This window comes from Eucyclogobius newberryi, unplaced genomic scaffold, assembly GCF_026437365.1.
Source record: "Eucyclogobius newberryi isolate DKJ021-1_F unplaced genomic scaffold, fEucNew1.0.hap1 SCAF_20, whole genome shotgun sequence".
NCBI classification, from domain to species: Eukaryota; Metazoa; Chordata; class Actinopteri; order Gobiiformes; family Gobiidae; genus Eucyclogobius; species Eucyclogobius newberryi.
Window position 1 is genome coordinate 22768795 of NW_027315835.1, and position 19458 is coordinate 22788252.

Here is a 19458-nt window from a genome sequence, read left to right on the forward strand (position 1 = left end):
CCTGCACACTTGGGACCTCCACTCTTGAAACCTTCACACTTCTTGGGAGCCACGCTGGCCTTTCTCATTTCGCCCTGGCTGGGAGCAGCGCTGGCTCCTCTCTCTGTATTTACTCTAAACTAATTACTTGAAACTTTCTTGACTGCATCTGCATAGGATATACCTTGAGAGACCTTTATTTTCTGCACCTCAGCAGCTCTTTTGCTAAACCTGCATCCCCCATAGGCAGAGCTATGTTCTTCCCCACAGTTACAGCACTTCAGTTTTGCTCCCACATCACACTTCCCATACTCGTGATCTCCTGCACATTTACCACATCTTTGCCTCCCTCTACAGACCGCTGCAATATGCCCAAAGCGCTGGCACTTAAAGCAACGCAGGGGCGGTGGAACATATGGCCTAACGTCATGGCACATGAACCCAATGAACACCTTACTAGGCAGGCACCTCCCTTCAAGTGTTACCATTACCGACAAGCTGTCACATCTTACCCCAGACCGGGTCACCTTCAACCGCCTAGCGTCCACCACCGTAGCTACAGTCAAATTCTCCTTAACTTCATCCACAGACGTCGCCGTAGGGACACCTACGATAACTCCTCTGACCGTGTTTCTTTCAGCATCAGACACAAGAATGTCCTTTCCACCCAGACGTTTAGTTCCAATCGCCTTCCGTTGCTGAGCCGTTGCTCGTCCTTGCACACGACCAGCAGCGAGCCATCTCTAAGGACACTCGCACTCTTGATCACTCCCACAGCTACAGTTAGGCTCTTTGACAATGCCACTGAATTCCACTCCTTAAAGGATGCACTATCCTGTGCAAGCTTTATGATCACCTTACAGTCTCTGCTCTCACTCCGGATATCAATTGCTTCAGCCTCATCCTGCTGCTCATTCCCAGAACCCTCGGACGAGCTAAGGGACTTTTTACGTTTCCGGGCACGTGCAGCCAGAAAAGGCTGCTCCTCCACGACGCATTTACACCTGTAAATGCTTTTTTATTCTTCACAAATCTGTTTGTTGTTGGCGGAAAGTGACTTTCTCAAAGTTTCAAGCTCCTCCCCCGAGCGTTACCATGGAGATAATCCCACTAATAAATTATATAATGCTTAAAAGAGCTACAATGAGGGGCCAATAAGCATACATTTATATTATTTGATCCTTTGTGGCCATTTTATTTTTAAATGAATACGCTGTGTTAAAGAGTAGGAAAGTTAATTGTTATAAAAAAGAAATACAATAAAAATGTTTCCTTACTTTTTTCTGATTGTGAATAATCGTAAAATCGTGATATTTCTCCTCATGATAATCTTGACTAAATGAATATTGTGACATCCTAATAACGAAACAAACAAAAGTCACGAGGAAATATGACAAAGTGTATGGCTTCACTGTGACTGAGGTGAGAGACGAGGAAAGACCGGTGTGTCTGCTGTGTCTTCAAATGTTGGCAGCGGACAGCGTGAAGCCAAATAAATTACACATCAATAAAACACACACTCTGCTTCGCTAACATATCGGGGGTGCGGAGTATATACGCCCGCCGTATTTATAGTCACGACGGAGATTAGGGGGGCGCGAAGTGTTTTCTTCTTCCTGGGGGGGGGCTTATGAGAAAATAATTGAGAAGCACTGCTTTAGTGAGACACTGCAGGTGAATAGGTAAAAAGCTTGAATTTAGAGAAATCACTGTGAAACTTAGACGCGGCTAAACGCAGTTTAGAACCTGCCGCAGTGAAATTAGACTTTCTTGGCCCAATCTGCACCATGAGTCGAAAGACAACCCAGCGTCACTACCGTGAAACATATTTCTGTGTAAATATCTCATGTGACGCAACCCTCACTCGATAAGTATCAGGGTCGGCACTAGTTCATAGAGGGAATTGGGATGAAAGTAACTGAATCCAACATGGCGCCGACCAGGACGGAAGTTACTGAATCCAACATGGTGGCACCAAAACAGATCCCGCTGATACAGCTCAGGCCATAATTTTCTCCCTTGGGTCCAAATCCACGCTCTTGAGTCCAAATCCGAAGTGTTCCCTAACCCTAACTCTAACCTAGTGTCTGAAGCGTATCGATGGCCACCATATAATGATTGTCTTTTAGTGATAGTGATTTGGGCCACCACAAGGGCCGCCATATTGGATTCTGTAACTTCCATCACTATAACTTTCGTCCCGATTCCCTATATGAACTTGTACCGACCTAAGTACGAGCTCAGGAGCAGATGAACCAGATGTGAAGACACAGGTAAAACAGCTCACAAAGAGTAATCAATAACAGAGAGGACAGTAGGGACAGCTCACATGTGTTCTTTGTATGTTAAACGGGCCATGGGTGCTCTGCAAGACCCCCGGTTTGAAAGACAACCGGCACATCACATGTCATATCATATCTCATGTTTCAACATGGGCACCTGCGGTTTATTGACAAGTATATTTACAATTTCTATATTCTACGTACATTTTGTGTGCACAGCTTTTATTCAGGAGCGCTGTGTAGCCAAAAAGGTACAGTATATACTGTGCAGCCCTATAATAAACTAAATATTTGCAGTGTAGTGAAATTAATTTAGAAAATTTAATTATCAGAAGTAGTTTAGGTATTTGTTTAAGGAATTTATAACACAAATGTTCACCTCTGGATTACTGCCAGAGAATGTCAAGAGGTGGTGGTGCAGGGTTAATCACACATTTACAAAGGAAGCAAAACAAAAGTCCACATGTAAACCTTTTATACCATTAGTTCAGTAGTTATGACATGTTACAAAGATCCACTGCCACCTCCTTATTTTTTTTATAGCAAGAATCAGCAGTTTTTGCTCTGCTGCATGTGTCTTGCACGGCCACCCCAAACAGCTACACTACCCTCACTTGCTGAAGAGCTGAAGTTGTAGCAATGACTCATCATCAGCTGTTTTGGTCTTCTTAGGGATCATCTCAAAATGGGTTGAAGCTGAAAAGACTTAATATTTTTCATCTTGGGGGGGTTGAACCTACATTTCGTATTTTTGATGCTTTAAAGCTTCAATACATCGTTGTGGCAGTAATTGTTTGCAGCAACGAGCATTAGGCCAACATTAGGCGACGAGTACGTGCGCGGAGCAGTGGCCAGCACGGGGAGCGGGAGTCGCCGTCGCCAACGCGGCTGGTGCAAAAAAGTTGGAAACGCTTTTTTGCGGCAAGACGCGGCGCAGCAAATGATCAAGAGATTTGGCTCTAGTAACGTGCTACGCACTGCCCGGAAGAAGGAAACAAAATAAACCGCATGAGGTTTCGGCCAATCACAGAAGACGTGAGATTCTCACTGAGACAAAAGCGCGTGTTTTGCTTCTGTCAGTCTGACAGCACGTCTAAAGTCTAAACGCAGGCAATTGACAATTACAGGTTTTGACAAGAAACATTAGTTTCTCACTCTCTCATCCTCTTGAGACTCTAATCTCAACGTGGTCATCTCGCAGTTTCGGTTGAATGGGATGTGCCGTACGGGGGGGGGGGGTGTCTTTTCAGCTTCAACCCATTTTGAGATGATCCCTTAGCAGCCTCTGGTCAGTTGGGTCACTGTATAAGCAGCTCATTTTGTCATCATGTATGTTAGGTTAAAGGTCACATATTATGCATACGTTCCTGTTTATGGGGTGGTCTTTCTCTGAGCCTCAGAAATCACTTATTAGCTCATAATATGTGAGGATATTTTCACTTTCTTGCATGCGCCTTTAGTTGGGTGACCTGATTTTTAATGTATGTTTTTTATTGTGTAGCTTTAATTTGCTGTCTCAGTTGCCAGGGTTGTCCAGATTAACCCTCAGGCTTCTCTTTAAAAAGTCAGGCTTCAGGTTCAAGATGGCAGGAGAGAATTCTAGTCTTCAGGAGCCAGGTTGAGAAAAGTCTCAAATGGATGGGTATGCCGTCGATGGTCTAGGTCTCCACGGGAGGTCAGATTGTCACTTGGTTGTCAAGAGTGTTGTAGAGGTCCTGGAAGTTGATGGTAAACAGCTCCCCTGAAAGTTCCTGGATAGGGTCCAGGTTATTTGGAGCCAGGTCATCATCACAAGTCTTGTTGGTAAGGACCTGGTTGTCAAGAGCCTGGTTGGAAATGCTCTGGATGGGATGGACCTGGACAGGACTGTGGTTATGAAATACTTGGTTGACAGGATTATAAATGGATGTATCCTGGTTGTTAAGGGCCTGATTGTTAAGGGCCTGGTTGTCAGGAGCCTGGTTGGAAATGCTCTGGATGGGTTGAACCTGGACAGAACTGTGGTTATAAAATGCTTGGTTGACAGGATTATAAATGGATGTATCCTGGTTGTTAAGGGCCTGATTGTTAAGGGCCTGGTTGTTAAGGGCCTGAATGTTAATGGACTGGTTGTTAAGGGACTGGTTGTCAAGGGCCTGGTTGTCAAGAGCTTGTTTGTCAAGGGCCTGGTTGTGAAGGGCCTGGTTGTTAAGGGCCTGGTTGGCAGGAGTCTGGTGAGGTACAGCCTGGTATTGGGGCACCTGGAAAGGACTCTGATTGTAATAAGCCTGATTGCTTAGGGCTTGGTTGGCAGGAGCATGGTGAGGAACAGCCTGATATTGGGGAACCTGGACAGGACTCTGGTAATAACCCTGGTAAGAAGGATCTTGAGCTTGGTCCATGGGAACAGCTGTATGTGGCCACATCATCATAGGCTGGTAATCGGCAGGTGCCACAGGGAACGCAAAGTGGTGGTAGCTTGGAGGAACTGAAATGTTGTAAGCTTTCCTCCTTTTGACCTTTTTGCCCTAAAATGAAAGAGAATTTATTAATATGTATTTTTAAATGTATTATATTTTTCAAATGTATTATATTTGATTTTGGTATTCTATGCAGAATATATATGTTTTAATTCCATCTGAATACTTAGAGGCATGGCTGTTGACAACATGGGGATAAAAGATATATATGCATAGTGTAAGTTGTAGCAGTGACTCATCATCAGCTGTTTTGGTCTTCATAGCAGCCTCTGGTCAGTTGTGCTGGGTCACTGTATAAGCAGCTCATTTTGTCATCATGTATGTTAGGTTAAAGGTCACATATTATGCAGATGTTCCTGTATATGGGGTGGCCTTTCACCCTCATCATTTATTCATTTTGTATTTTAACTCAAAATATGTGAGGATTTTTTAACTTTCTTGCATGTTCATTTTGTTGGGGTATGTATATATATATATATATATATATATATATATATTGTATATTATATATATATATATTGTATATTATATTCTATACTATTTTCACAGTATATATATATATATATATATATATATATATATATATATATATATATATATATATATATATATATATATATATATATATACATATATATATATATATATGAAAATAAAATTAGGAGTGTTGGTGTATTAAAGCACCTACAAAGTTGTCCCTGGCGGACCATCCCGGGTACATGGCCTGGTGAGCTATTTTCTCTCTATGAGCCTGCTCATAGTATGGAGCCTGCTCCTGCTCCGACAGCATCTTCCACTGGAGAAAAACAAGACACATGTTTACAATAGAGTTTCAGAGGATGTAATACCTAGTATCACAAGTAAGTTCCATTTTAAACATGATCATTGTAGTGCTAGTTTAATGGTAAGTATTTTAGAGGGATAATTTAATTTTTTTATTTTATTCAGTATGGGACAGTGAACATTAATGGACGTGTGTTAATCCAACATGTAAATGTGCCGGATTAAAATTTTAACCTTTCAATCCATTGGCAGGCAGATAAGAAGCGACACTATTTTAAATGTAAAACATTCAAACATCTGAACATGTGGCATCTTTTTTAAAGTTCATTTAACCATCAGTCCCAAAGTCCTCTTTAAACGACATTTTTACTTAATTCTGTAAATTGTAGAAAAAGGTTCAGTTGTAATCATCTGGACTCTTTTAGAAAAAGCAAGAGTCATTGTCAATTTGCGAATTTAGACCGGGAACTTGGATATTTATTATATTCAGTGGTAAGCCCTGCCCACCGGGTGGGCCCTTCTAAAGTAGAAGAAAAAGTTTGTTTCAACGGAAACTTCTCTCCTCTTTGTTTTCTATCAAGCTAGCCTCTTGATTACTATCAGTCATTTAATGGGCTATTAGTCACCCTTTTGTTTTGTTTTTTGTTCCTTGTGTCCCTGGCTCACTCTCTTTCTCTTTCCCTGAGGACCTGATTAGCATCCGAATGCCCTGGACGTCTACCTCTCCAGGGGTTCAAAATATAAACCACAGGAAGGTTGAATCTTAACCCTCCATTTCTGTTTAAAGAAGGTCTTTCTTTTTTAACAAAAATAGCCTCTTTAACTCTTCTTTCAAACTATCTTTTCTCCCTGCTTAAAATCTTCACCTCACTGTCTTCAAACGAGTGATTAGAGGCCTCAAGATGGAGATGCACGGCGCTCTAGGGTCCTGAACTTACATGTCTTCTGTGCTGATAGAGCCTCTTGTGCATAGGCTGTTTAGTCTCTCCTATGTAACGCTCTTCACTGCATTGGATAGAATAAACTGCATTGCTTTGTTGTTGGGTCGCCATCTTGTGCTTAGGGTGAACCAGTTTTTTTGTCTTAAAAGTGTTGCCTTGTTTAAAATAAACAGGGACTTCTTGTTGTCTAAAAATGATTTGCAATTTTTCCGACAGTCCGAGACAAAAGGGATAGAAACACCCTTCCTTCTCTATTCTGTTTCCCTTTCATCCCTTTTGTTATGCTTTTTGGTTCTCTTCACTCTGTTGAGAGCCCAAGCGGTAAAACCACAGGCCGAGAGGGCGTTCCGGACATGTTTTTGAGGCTAGCTTGATAGAAAACAAAAAGGGTAAGTTTCTGTTGAAACAAACAACTTTTTCTTCTACTTCAGAAGGGCTCGCCCGGTGGGCAGGGCTTACCACAGAATAGAATAAATATCTGAGTTCCAGGTCTAAATGTGCAAATTGACAATGACTCTTGGATGAGAGACAAAACGTCTTGTTTTTTTCTAAAACAGAGTCTAGATGACTACAACTGAACCTTTTCCTACAAAGGAACACTCCTGGACGAATGAGGGACTACACCGACATACTTCATTCTGTAAACTTGGTGATGTGGTGTGTGAGTGTGGGAGGAGTCAGTCACTCTTACACCACAGTTTGTCAAAGTGGGTAAAATAAAGTGGGATCTTGCCCTCTGCCTTCCAAACATAAAACCATGAGCCACTTTCTTCCATTGTCTCCTTGTAAATGACCCTGGTCCAGTGTTTAGTCCGACACACTCACCCTCTGCCCGAGCACCCTGTTGACTTTAGCAGCGTTTGTGATATTGAGCTCCTCCACCACATTCTGCCTCTGCTCAGTCCTGAATAACATAAAGGCATTGGGTGGCTTTTTTATGTAAGGTTTGTCCTCCAGCTCCCTCTTCCTACAAATACAAGACACATGTTAGAACAATATGAAGGGGACTTATTTTAGAGCTGAACACTCATCATAACATTCACTTTGTAATGTATTGTGCAGCCTTAATTATGATATAGTTCAAACAAATACAGTGTTTTTGTACTGTACCTTGAAGCTGCATTGTCAGTAGCAGATTTGAAAGGTACTGCACAAGAGTGCAGTTCTGGTCTGTTGCTGCAACAGATAAGAATAGAAATACATTCATTGCTACAGGCTGCAATGAGACAATAGCAGTTTGGTAAGAAGATTATGTCTTAGTTATTACAATGTATCACAGTGACTCGGCTTGCTGTCGAGGATGACAGGATTGTCATTCGCCTGGAAAGAGAAAATAATTGCATTATTGTTTCACAAATAGTAATTATTAGATGTTCATTGTTAACTTACTATAAAAGGAGGCTCGGAAGAAGAAGCAGCCCCGTTCTGATCGGTTGTCGGCTGACAATGCAACAATGTCTTCTTTTTAGGACTGGGACAGACGTTACTTTCATTGGGGTCAAAAGCAACCCACTTAGTCCCCTGTCCACTTTTCTCCAAAATCTCCATAAAATCCCTCTCATCAGGAGCTTCAAAGTTAATCTCTTCCCCTAATGAAGACTCAAAAGGCACAAACGGAGAGCCTGGCAGCATGATTTTTTCCGCCGTAGGCTCTTGTGGGGCATTCATAACATCAGATTCGAGGTAGTTTAAAATATCATCCAAATCTAGAAGAAGCTGGAGGTCTGGCTCCAGAATGTGGTTGGTCGATGGTGGTTGAGCTTGTTCTACCTGTGCAGGTGCTTCCCAATCACACATGAAACCCTCCATTATGGTCTTTGACTCCATTATTGTGGTGTTTGGAGAACTGTAAAAACGTAAAGGATTATTTATCTGTTCATGGGAACAAAAGGCCAAAAAATGGAAATAAACCTGTTTATAAGTTTTAAACCTCAGTAGTCAATTATAAACACTTACATGGTTTATTGGACTAAATGTTTTTGCTGTGAAGAATTGCATGTAAACAGTTGTACAGTATAAGTTTAAGTGTGATAGTTCCAGATAATAGTACTATGAAAGTAATAATAAATAATTTGCTTTAATTTTTGAGGTTATGACTGTAAACTATAATTGCACTGAAAGACTATTGTCATGGAAATTGTCTTGCACTTGCCTGTCTCCAAATCCCCCAAACTAAAACCTGATTAGATTTCAGTCAATAGAACTTCTATTGCACTAGATATTATTTTGTCTAGTGCAATTGCTTATTTTAATCTGAGACCACTTATTTTCCCAAATTTAACATCACACAACTGATAATTCCCAACTAAATAACCTTTTCACCTTTGTGTTACATTATTTTGTGTGAAAATCTGTTAAAATATGCTACATATGTCATACTTACCAAGTTCATGGTAAAACATGAAGTCCAGAATCTACTAAAATATGACCAAAACTGGACTAAGAAGAAGGTTTGATGTATGTCTGATTAAAAAGGATGAATTGTAAACCAGTGAATAAAAGTACTACTCACCAGTTGTACACAGAAAGAAGCATCAGCTGTAAAACTTCAGGGGCTTTAAATTATGTTGTAGGGGCAAAAGTCGAGGACACAGTAAAATGTTGCTCACTGTATGCTCAGCAGATGAGAAATGTTGTTGTTGCTTTTAATGGCTACAAAGGTGCATTTACCACCATCTACCTTCTTCTCCTTCTCCTTCTTCTTCGTCTTCTTCTTCTTCTTCTTCTTCTTCTTCTTCTTCTTCTTCTTCTTCTTCTTCTTCTCCTTCTCCTTCTCCTTCTCCTTCTCCTTCTTCTTCTTCTTCTTCTTCTTCTTCTTCTTCTTCTTCTTCTTCTTCTTCTTCTTCTTCTTCTTCTTCTTCTTCTTCTTCTTCTTCTTCTCCTTCTCCTTCTCCTTCTTCTTCTTCTTCTTCTTCTTCTTCTTCTTGGTATCCACGAGTTACATCACCGCCACTCACTGTAGTTCTATGTCTTAGACTTTAGTCTTGACTCAGATGAGAAATGTTGTTGTTGTTGAGTGAATTTTAAACTGAAAAGATTTATTTACCGCCACCTACTGTAGTTGTACGTCTTCAAGTAAATGTTTTATGCTATACCATTAAAAAAAAAAAAAAGAGATGAAGAGAGAGACAGAAGAGAGCCAGATTAGAAATGTTGTTGTCGTTGTTGTTGTTTTATGGCAGTTGCCATCCAAGTGTTACATTACCGCCAGACTTTATTCCTTAGACTTTATTCCAGCTGGCCTTCTTCCAAGCCAGACGGTTGGCAGCCAAAGGAAAAGGTGCACCTGAACAGAACCCACGCTTGTAACCTACTGTTTGACATCACCAGCCTTATGACCTAGTATTACCATGGTGATTTCAATGTAGCTAATTCCAATGAACTGATTCCATAGAGCAATGACGTCACGTTCGGCTTCCATAGCTGCGTGGTAGGTAGAATATACAACATCGCGAATGGAGCAAGTCATCACCAGATTTGTGGTCACCTCTTGATTGAGGGCAAAGCCATCAGGGGTTTCAAAGGTCAGAAAGTTTCAGGGAAGTTTTAACACTCAAAATTCACTTCAGTGTCAGTGGAATAAGAGAAGCCACAGCACAGCCTCACATTAGCTTCTCTCTATCAAACTGTGCAGCCAACAAGCCCCTAAAACTGAACTATTAAAACTTACAAACATAACGTGTTATACAGTGGAAATCAGGTGTATAATGTTGAATAATAAGTTTGAAGCTGCTGTCTCTGTCTAATGGCAGTGGACGGCAGAAGGCTCTGCTCTACTAGCAGGTTATGTCCGAGTCTGACTGTTTTAGACATGTTGAAGTCTGTTGTTGGTTTGCTTACAATAATAATTGCCGTAGCTCTGGCGATAGATCAGTGGTACTGTGGGGCTGCATATAACACTAGAGTCATAAGTGGCCCGTTTATCTGCTCGCATTTAAGACTTTTGGCACAGTTCCAGAGAAGTGTTGGTGATATGCTCTATTATATAAAACAAAAGCAATAATTTGAAATTTCTAACATAAAATGGAAGATAACATCCAAAACAAACGCCTGTCGCCTGCTCACCTTCTGCCCATCAGAGGTGCACACGGGCCAAAAATCCCGAAAAAACCCCAAACAGCTATCCTTGTATTGCCAATAACATAATATATTTTTTTTGTTATAAATAGAGATAATGTAATAAAAAAAATCACAGTTTTTCATTTGATAAAACAGAACAGGCAAATTTAATTAAGTCACAGCACACATTTGTCATCAAATTTGTTAATTTTCATATTTTTATTCATATTCATTTTTTTTTTTTTACAATTTTGTAATGTCTATGATTTTGTCAGTCCAGTCCTTGATCGTTGATTTGGTTTCGTCATTTGAGAAAACATAATCTACTGAAACTTTTCAACACTTATCTCATGTTAATTTTGTTGTGTACTGTGCAATAAAGGAAAATATAAGCAACTATAAAACAGTGTAAGCAGCCAATCTGACATAATGCACCACAAGCCCAAAGAGCCATAATCAGGACACAGCTGTAGGAATAATGTCAAGTGCTCCAGAAACATTCACATCAACAATGTGCAATCAGACACATGCAGACTAAAACTCATACTACGTTCACTCTAAATGCACCTTTGAGCTTTTAATTTTACTTCCTCATACCTGGAGTTTTACTTTGACTCATTCTTTCATGTCTGAGTCATCCTGGAAGCGCTCCTTTGTGTTTCCTAAATCAAGACACTATCTGTCATGGAATTAGACAAACACCAGATGCTATTCCTTAACACATAGAGAACACAATTCAACTTAGAATATGAAACGACACAGAAACATCAGACATTTGTGTGGCATGCATGGGAGAAAACGCGGGGACTGTGTCAGCCAGGCCGTTGTAAGGAGCCTGGCTGACCCTCCTGCGTCTCACCCCCGCGTCTCACCCTGTTTTTTCCCATGCTGGTTGGTTTTATTAGATATTCTGGAATAGGCGGGTCACATTTCTCATTGGTCAGCCTCACATCAAGGCACTTGGTATTTTTCCGTAGAGATCAAGCCTGCAAGGGGGGGTGCAACTCCCCCCCCGGGGCAACATTCTTTGGCCCATCTTTACGACCCCTTCACAGATGATGCCGTGCGTCTACGAGTGGCAGCTCGTAGACGCACGGCGTAGACTTTTTAACACCAAAGCAATGGAAGGAGTACTTTTACGGACTACGACAGAGTCTGAGGACAAAGCACTGGAAGTCAAGGCACTGGAAGAAGAACTTTTAGGACTACGACAAAGTCTAAGGAATAAAGTCTGGCGGTAATGCAACACTCGGATGTCAACCGCCATAAAACAACAACAACAACAACAACGGACTACGACAGAGTCTGAGGACTACGACAAGGTCTGAGGAGTGGAGTCTGGCGGTGGTGCAGCACTTGGATGCCAGCCGCCGTAGAGCAACAACAACAACAACAACTACGACAAAGTCTGAGGAATAAAGTCTGGCGGTAATGCAACACTTGGATGCCAACCGCCATAAAACAACAACAACAACAACAACAACAAATGCAGTTTGTCACACACCCGTTCTTCTCTTAGACTAATGATGCAGATAAAATATCACTATTATGCAGATAAAATACATCACAGAAATATAATCATATATTCACATTTTATCACATTATCGCCAGACTCATTCTGATCGTTTCTGCGCTTCAATTACAAAGACACAACTTAGACAGCAATTGTTCTTGCCCTATTTTAACTGATTTATGTCTTACGTTTTTTAGTTAATGTTACTTTTAAGTTATGTATATTATTTCAAGCTAATTAGTTTGAAATATAGCCCAAAAAATGTTTCACCACAAAAGTAATATGTATTTGGATTATCTTATCTTATTTCTATTATTCTTATTACTAGATCATCCTTTTACAATCTGTTCATGTATATCGCAATATTAATAAAAAAAAAAAAAGTCTAAAAGTGTCTGTGTGACATTTTACATGTATCACTCGCAGTTTTAATTTTTCTAATAATCACAACTAAGTACAGGGATATGGGCGGGGATAGGGGGCAAGTGACTGGAATTTTTTGAAGCGCTCAATTCTCAGTTGCAGGACATTGCAGGAGTGGGTTAGGGTTTACCATCTGGTATGCACTCTGGTATGTATTTTAAACTCCCTTTCCCTTTAAATCCAACATGGAACAATATTTTTTCAATTTAGAATATCAGAATTTTTGTATATCCTGTAAGTCCCGTTCCAATACAGGGAGGAGTGGCGCCGTGAGGCAAACAATACGCTTCTGAGCTCGTGGACTGTTGCGCTATCTTCTTCTTTCTTAAACATGTTTATTTTTTATTTATAACCCGCCTTATTAAAAGGAAAATACAGGTGAAGATACAACTTTAATTTATTTTTGGCTTGAAATAGGCTCAATTGGAATTCATTTTGACAAAATAAGTTTCATTGGCATTTGTAAATCTGACTAGTGTATTTTAACTATTCTGTGTATTTTCTGATCATCTGTGGACTAGTCTAAACAATCTTAAAGCGGATGTCATAGCGAAGGTCAGGCCATTTTTATCAGACCCAAGCAACAGCTTTATAAAACACAGCTAAATCTTGTGAAGAGTCGAATCTCAGCTGCAAGACGAACAACATGTTGCTGTTTTGCCTGTTTTTCCCTGTTTTCTTCAAATAAAGAACTTGAGAACGATCTTCGCCTCTCGCAGTCTGTATAGACTAAACTTCGACAATTGCCAGAAACATCCAACAAATCTTGATTTTCTTTTGCATATGTTTTAAGGGTTTCATGGTGTCTTGGAAGAGTGAGCTGCTGTGTGTTGTGAGAAGACTCAGCAGCCACAAGAGGGCACTGTTCATTACATAGAAGTAACCCTTGACAATACATAACTCAGTGTATTTTTGTGTAAAGCCCAAAACTAAAACAGCAAATGCCTCGCAAGGCTTTTCGAAATGGTCATTGGTTGATAATAGTGAAGTCGGAATTAAACAAATGGATAATTGTTCCAGAGCATCCCCTGTTTGATGTTGTGTTCATGTAGCAGAGAGGATAGTGTGGTAGTTATTTTAACATTAGCTCAAACAAATGTCCATAAGTAGCCAAGCAACCTCACCTGTATCAATTAGAATGAGGCACAAAAGTTTGATGTTGATTAGACAGAGGCCAGGTTAAATTGTCACATGATAAAATGTAGTTTGAAATAATTAAACAGTTTGTTTTTCTTGTTAATCCATTTCAACCCATTGATCCAACATCCATCACAGTTCTTCACATGCAGGTGCACTTTATTTTTTTAGTAGTTTCTTCTTTTTCAGGGTTTTCTCTTACAATAAAAAACAACATAAAACACAACACATACATACAATAAGTACATTTGTAATCCAGCATCATTGTCCAATTTTGTCCAAAGTCCTATAAATTTGTCAATTTTCAGATTTAGTCTGCTCCATTTTCCGAATGTTCCTTATAATGTATGTCCAGTCCTAACCATTGGTTGGGTTCGTTTCATCCATTTCTTGGTGATGGCTTTTCTCCCTCCAGTCAGAAGAATGTTCCAGAGGTATCCATGTTTTATGTCCATTGTGGGAGTCTGAAATTGAGTGGGATGATGATATCAAAAATAGACTGTAATGTCTTGTTAATCTCAGTCCAGTGTATTTGAGAAACAAGACATGAAAGTGTTTTTTTCTCCTGGCAGCCGCGGTTTCTCCAACATTTAGCATTTCCATGTGAATACTGTGGAGTTTGACATGAAGCTATTAAGAAATGTGACATATTTTTCCAACCATGTGTTTTTCCACTGATATGTACATGCTCTTTCTCTCTTCTTCTTCATCTGTAATAATAAAATTACCCTCTCCTTCCCATTAATTTTAACATAATTAGTAGAGTGGTTGTCCAGACTGTTTATACATTTATATAACTTAATGCCATTTCAGGTAAAGCAATAACAGCTCCTTAACATAAGAAAGTGGCAGACCCTCCCACAAGAAAGGTTACAAAGTAATTTATTTCCAACACATTTTCTGCAGATTATACATATATAGTTTAACTTAACCTTAATTACTAGGTCCTTTGTGGAACTTAATTAGTTTTTGCATTGGCTGTGCTTCCCACATTGTGCCTGCCCATTATGTCAGAAGAGTAGATAATCACTCTTTTTTTTGCCGTTGGGACTGCGCGTGTTGAACCAGAGCCTAAAATAGAAGTTGGAGTGACCCTGTCAATTAATGAGGCGTCTGGAGAATCAATATTTTCCTCTGTGACCCACAAGTGACCCGTGTAAAGAAGACTCTATCCGTTGTCATCACTAACTAACCACCTTGTACTTCCTGAAAAAAGTCAAATATCTCTCTTTAATGATCAGGTTCTAATGCTTTCTCCCTCACAGCTCCTCTTACATGATACACCATCATTTATCATCATAATTTCGGGCTATACGGCGCTCCTGGATTAAAGCTTTGCCAATTAAATTTAGAGAGAAATTGTATACATCTGTCAATAAGCCACAGGCGCCCGCGTTGTAACATGAGATATTTACACATAAAGCTGGTACACGGTAGTGATGCGCCGGTTGTCTTTTGAACCTTCTGGCAGTGCACCCGCAGGTCTAATTAGACAAATTTCTCAGTGAATATGATTTGATTGTAATAAAACACACAGAATTTTGAAGTTTAACATACAGAGGACACGTCTGAACTGTCCCCTCTGTCCTTGATTACTCTGTGTGAGCTGATTAACCTGTGTCGTTACATCTAGTTCATCTGCTCCTGAGCTTGAACTTATCAAGAGAGTGTTACGTTGTAAAATGAGATATTTGCACAAAAATATGTTCCAAGGTAGTGAGGCAGGGTTGTAATTGACCCGAGGGTCAGGTCAGCCCAAGAAAGTATTTTCAATGCGGCAGGTTCTAAACCGCAGACCTTCGTCTATCGCATTCTGCACTTTGCGTGTGTTGTTGCGTTTCGCTGCGTCTAGATTCACTTTCTCATTAGACTGATTTCTCTGTGAATTTGAGTCTGATTGTAATAAAACACACATCACAGCAGAGAACACGACACGTAAACATTGTCTATAAATTAGACGCACCGGTGTATGGCAGGGTTCAAAGCGCTGGAAAAAAGTAGCGGCTTAAAGTCTAAAAAATATGGTACAATAGTTTACAAGTTTACAATTAAAATAAAAATAATATTTAAATGCAAAAACACTTGTACTTAGGTGTTTTTTGTGACTATAAAACAATTTGTAATTCATAATTCAGTACTTAACGAATATTTGTTGACAACATAGTGGATGTCGGCATTTTTCCATCACTTCTCAGCTCAGTCGCACATTAGGAGCTTTTCCCAAATGGCTTCTTTCTATTTCTTAACAGCTGTGTGAGAGAAGGATGACACCCGAGACCCGCAAAACCAATTTAGTTCCACATTTGTAGTCTAATGTAGACATTTCACTCATTTATAGGTTTTGGAAAACATATTTGAAGAAAGACTAATACTTTTTCTTGTACTGTAAAATGTGAAATTATTTAGACGTACATAATAGCGCTCCACGGCCGAGCTAAAAATAGCCATGTGACGTCACCGTGCCAACAACGCATACAGTAAGTCAATGAAAACTGTGGGGCTATCAATTCCCATTGAAAACACCTCTAAAGCGACGGTCAAAACTGATTATTACGACCCAGAATCAACTCATTTGTCCCACAAAGATGGTTAGCAACAAACACTGCTGCAATGGAACATGTAAAAGTGATTCTCGCTACGCCGATAGACCTTTGGTTCATAACTTTACCTGAAAAGCTCCTGCCGCAGACAGCGGTGAGTGACAACCTGCGTCCCCGGGGTTTGCTTACTTTCACAGGCAGAATGCGCCCCCTCCGCTGCGCTCTCCGGAGAGTGGTCAAAGACTCTTGTGTCCATGTCTTTACCGGGAAATTTAGACCCGGAGAGCGCGGGGAAGGAGGCACGTTCTGCCCGTGAAAGTAAGCAAACCCCGGGGACGCAGGTTGTCACTCACCGCTGCCTGCGGCTGGATATAAGTTTACCGTGTTCCGCAAACGCTGTAGAATTAACATCAGTTTTATTCAATAAACCCTTATAAATGCCATGTCGTAATGTTCAAAAATTGGACTTGTGAACCGAGGAGAGAGAGTCTAGATGAAGACGCTGAAAGCCCGGATATACTTTTTTACAAGTTCAGCCTTCTTTCCACTAATACGACCTCCTCTGCACCGTAAACATTGCTTCAACTAGTTCAGAATGGTCGTCTACTTTATGCTGTTTCAGCTTCGCTCTTGGGATGTCATCTTTCCTCAATTTGATTAGCTGTCGTAGTCGCTGTTGTTCAGCCATTTTCCCATGTTATTTTCCTGACGGCCTGAGCGCGCTTGAATGTCCATCTGGGACATTTGTAGTGCTCATTAATATTCTGACGTCACGCCCGCGTTAATCTATTATGCAATATGAAAGAAAATAGTGTGAATATATAAAACTCGTAGGAGGTTCACAAGTCCAAAGGTTCACTAGTCCAAACGTTAGGTGTTAGGGGTTAGGTTTAGAGTTCGGTCTTGTGGACCTTCGGACTTGTGGGGTGGAACCTGTCTGACAACTGAGTGCTTACACAGTGATGGAGGGACTGTTTCAAATGCTCACCAAAAATGTGTTCATTATTTGAATTTCTGGCGTCAGATTGACATGTAAATTTATGTGAGAATCAGATTTATTTCTCTGATTGTTTACACTTCAACAATTTAACAAAATTATGATAAAGAAGGGAAAACTAATGTGTGTGGCAAAAGACAAAAATGAAAGAGAATGTGTAAATCAAACATAGCTTCCAATCTGTGCTAAAGTCGCCATTCACTCACCACTTGAATCATGTTTGATTCACTCCACATTTATCATTCCTTCTGAGAGCACAAACAAATTACACAGTTTTACAGCGAAACTATATGGACGGGGAAACCTCATATGGATCAGATTCGTAGCAGGGATCAGATACCTTGGTCGGCCTTGAGTTTTGTGTGGCCCTGTGTATGTGAATATAAGCCTGTTTATAGCAAGAAACCAACACCTCCGCTTTACTGCTCGAAGTCGTGGCCATTTGATGATGAAAGAAAGTACAGGGGCAAGAGTGTGAATGAGTTGAAAACGAAAACAAAGGCAGACTTATTTGACTTAGGAGCTGTCTGTGTGTGTGCCTAATGCATTCCACTCTTTCATTGATATTTGTAGTCATTTTCCCACCAATTTCCTGTCTCAGTGTGCTAGTGTTTCATTATGTACTCGGAAATGTAAAAGCTTTTACAGGGAGCAGGGTGTTCACTGCAAATGACAGTTTATAGCGTTGGTGCTAGTTGAAAAAAATATTATGACAGATTTATAATTTTATATGGATGGATTTGGCAAAAATGATATCTTGAATTGGTGTGGTAAATGTGGTTGAGGTGGCTTGCCTATGGACATAATGACAATGAGTTGGTGAGGTTTCACTCTGGTTGGTGGATGAATGACACATATCATTAATTTTTTGTAAATATTTTTTTACCAAAAAACATGCTCTTCAGTACCTTCTTTGGCATCTTGTGTTTTAGAGCTAATGATGTGAACATTGAAACATGTTACTTTCCCTCATCTGAACTTGGTGTTAAGCTAGCCGTACAACATGCTAATATTAGTATGCAATGGGACAGAATTTGACTTCAGAATTGTCAAGTCTGGCAATGGTTTATGGCAGAGTTTCTCAAAGTGTGGAGCGCGCCTGCTTGGGGGGGCACAGATCCCTGCCTAGGGGGGTACAAAACATATGGGGAAATGTGCTTTTTGTGTAAAATGTGAAATATAAGCGCAGCAGTACGAGTCAGCACCACACAGACAGCAGTTTGTGTGTGACGGACACAGTGAAGAGAAGTAACGTGAGTGCGTCTTCTGCTTGAAACGCCTCATTCACCGCAGTGAAGCATCAATTCTGGTGACAGGTGACTGACGCGGACAGGGCAGGAGAAGAGCCAGAGGGAGAGAAGAGCACTCAGAGAGACTCATATTTGTAGAGCAGTAAGGCTCTGTGTTCGTCATTTCTTCATAGCTTCATGCACAAACCAACAGTCAGTGAACGACACTGAAAATTGATGTAATTTAGCCTATTTAACCTCTAATTTGTAGTGTTATTTCAAGCTAAAAGGCAATTTTATAGTGATTATATAATGCAATTTGCATTGTTTTTTTTTTAATCATCCATCCATCCATCCATTTTCTACCGCTTTATCCGGGGCCGGGTCGCGGGGGCAGCAGTCTGAGCAGGGACTCCCAGACTTCCTTCTCCCCAGACACTTCCTCCAACCCCTCCGGGGGGATCCCGAGGCGTTCTCAGGCCAGCCGAGAGACATAGTCTCTCCAGCGTGTCCTGGGTTTTCCCTGGGGCCTCTTCCCGGTGGGACATGCCTGAAACACCTCCCGAGGGAGGCGCCCAGGAGGCATCCGGAACAGATGCCCGAGCCACCTCAGCTGGCTCCTCTCGACGTGGAGGAGCAGCGGCTCTACTCCGAGCTCCCCCCATGTGGCCGAGCTCCTCACCTTATCTCTAAGGGAGCGCCCAGCCACACGGCGGAGGAAACTCATTTCGACCGCTTGTATCAGCGATCTTGTTCTTTCGGTCACTACCCAAAGCTCATGACCATAGGTGAGGGTAGGAACGTAGACCGACCGGTAAATAGAGAACTTTGCCTTTCGGCTCAGCTCCCTCTTTACCACAACGGTCCGATGCAGCGACTGCATCACTGCAGCCGCTGCACCGATCTGCCTGTCGATCTCACGCTCCATCCTTCCCTCACTCGTGAACAAGACCCCGAGATACTTGAACTCCTCCACTTGAGGCAAGGACTCCCCACCCACCTGAAGAGGGCAAGCCACCTTTCACCGGTCATACAGGGACCGGACAGCCCTGAGCAAAGGGCCCCGAACCCCGTACTCCCCCCAAAGGACACCCCGAGGGACACGGTCGAAAGCCT

At 41.1% G+C, this 19458-nt stretch overlaps 1 protein-coding gene and 1 long non-coding RNA gene across 2 annotated transcripts; both read right to left on the minus strand.

Annotated features, from left to right (window-relative positions):
* Positions 1–3937: 3937 nt before the first annotated feature.
* LOC140369434 (uncharacterized) lies at positions 3938–7523 on the minus strand. Its single transcript, XM_072456782.1, has 3 exons — positions 7270–7523; positions 5409–5516; positions 3938–4768 (listed from the first exon to the last, which is right to left on the minus strand). Exons 1-3 carry the CDS (start codon positions 7357–7359, stop codon positions 3938–3940), a joined length of 1029 nt encoding a protein of 342 aa, XP_072312883.1. The 5' UTR covers positions 7360–7523.
* Positions 7524–7559: 36 nt separating this feature from the next.
* Positions 7560–8209, minus strand: LOC140369356 (uncharacterized). The gene is made up of 3 exons (XR_011928229.1): positions 7834–8209; positions 7712–7764; positions 7560–7620 (listed from the first exon to the last, which is right to left on the minus strand). It is a non-coding gene; the product is annotated as an uncharacterized lncRNA (long non-coding RNA).
* Positions 8210–19458: the final 11249 nt, after the last annotated feature.

Bases quoted from the DNA above. Each gene is read 5' to 3' on its own strand.
- LOC140369434 (XM_072456782.1), bottom strand. From the start codon at position 7,359: ATGTTATTCAGGACTGAGCAGAGGCAGAATGTGGTGGAGGAGCTCAAT. The intron at 5,517-7,269 runs GTGAGTGTGTCG...GTTTTTCTCCAG, and splicing joins ACAGGGTGCTCGGGCAGAGG to TGGAAGATGCTGTCGGAGCA. The intron at 4,769-5,408 runs GTAGGTGCTTTA...CTTTCATTTTAG, and splicing joins GGTCCGCCAGGGACAACTTT to GGCAAAAAGGTCAAAAGGAG.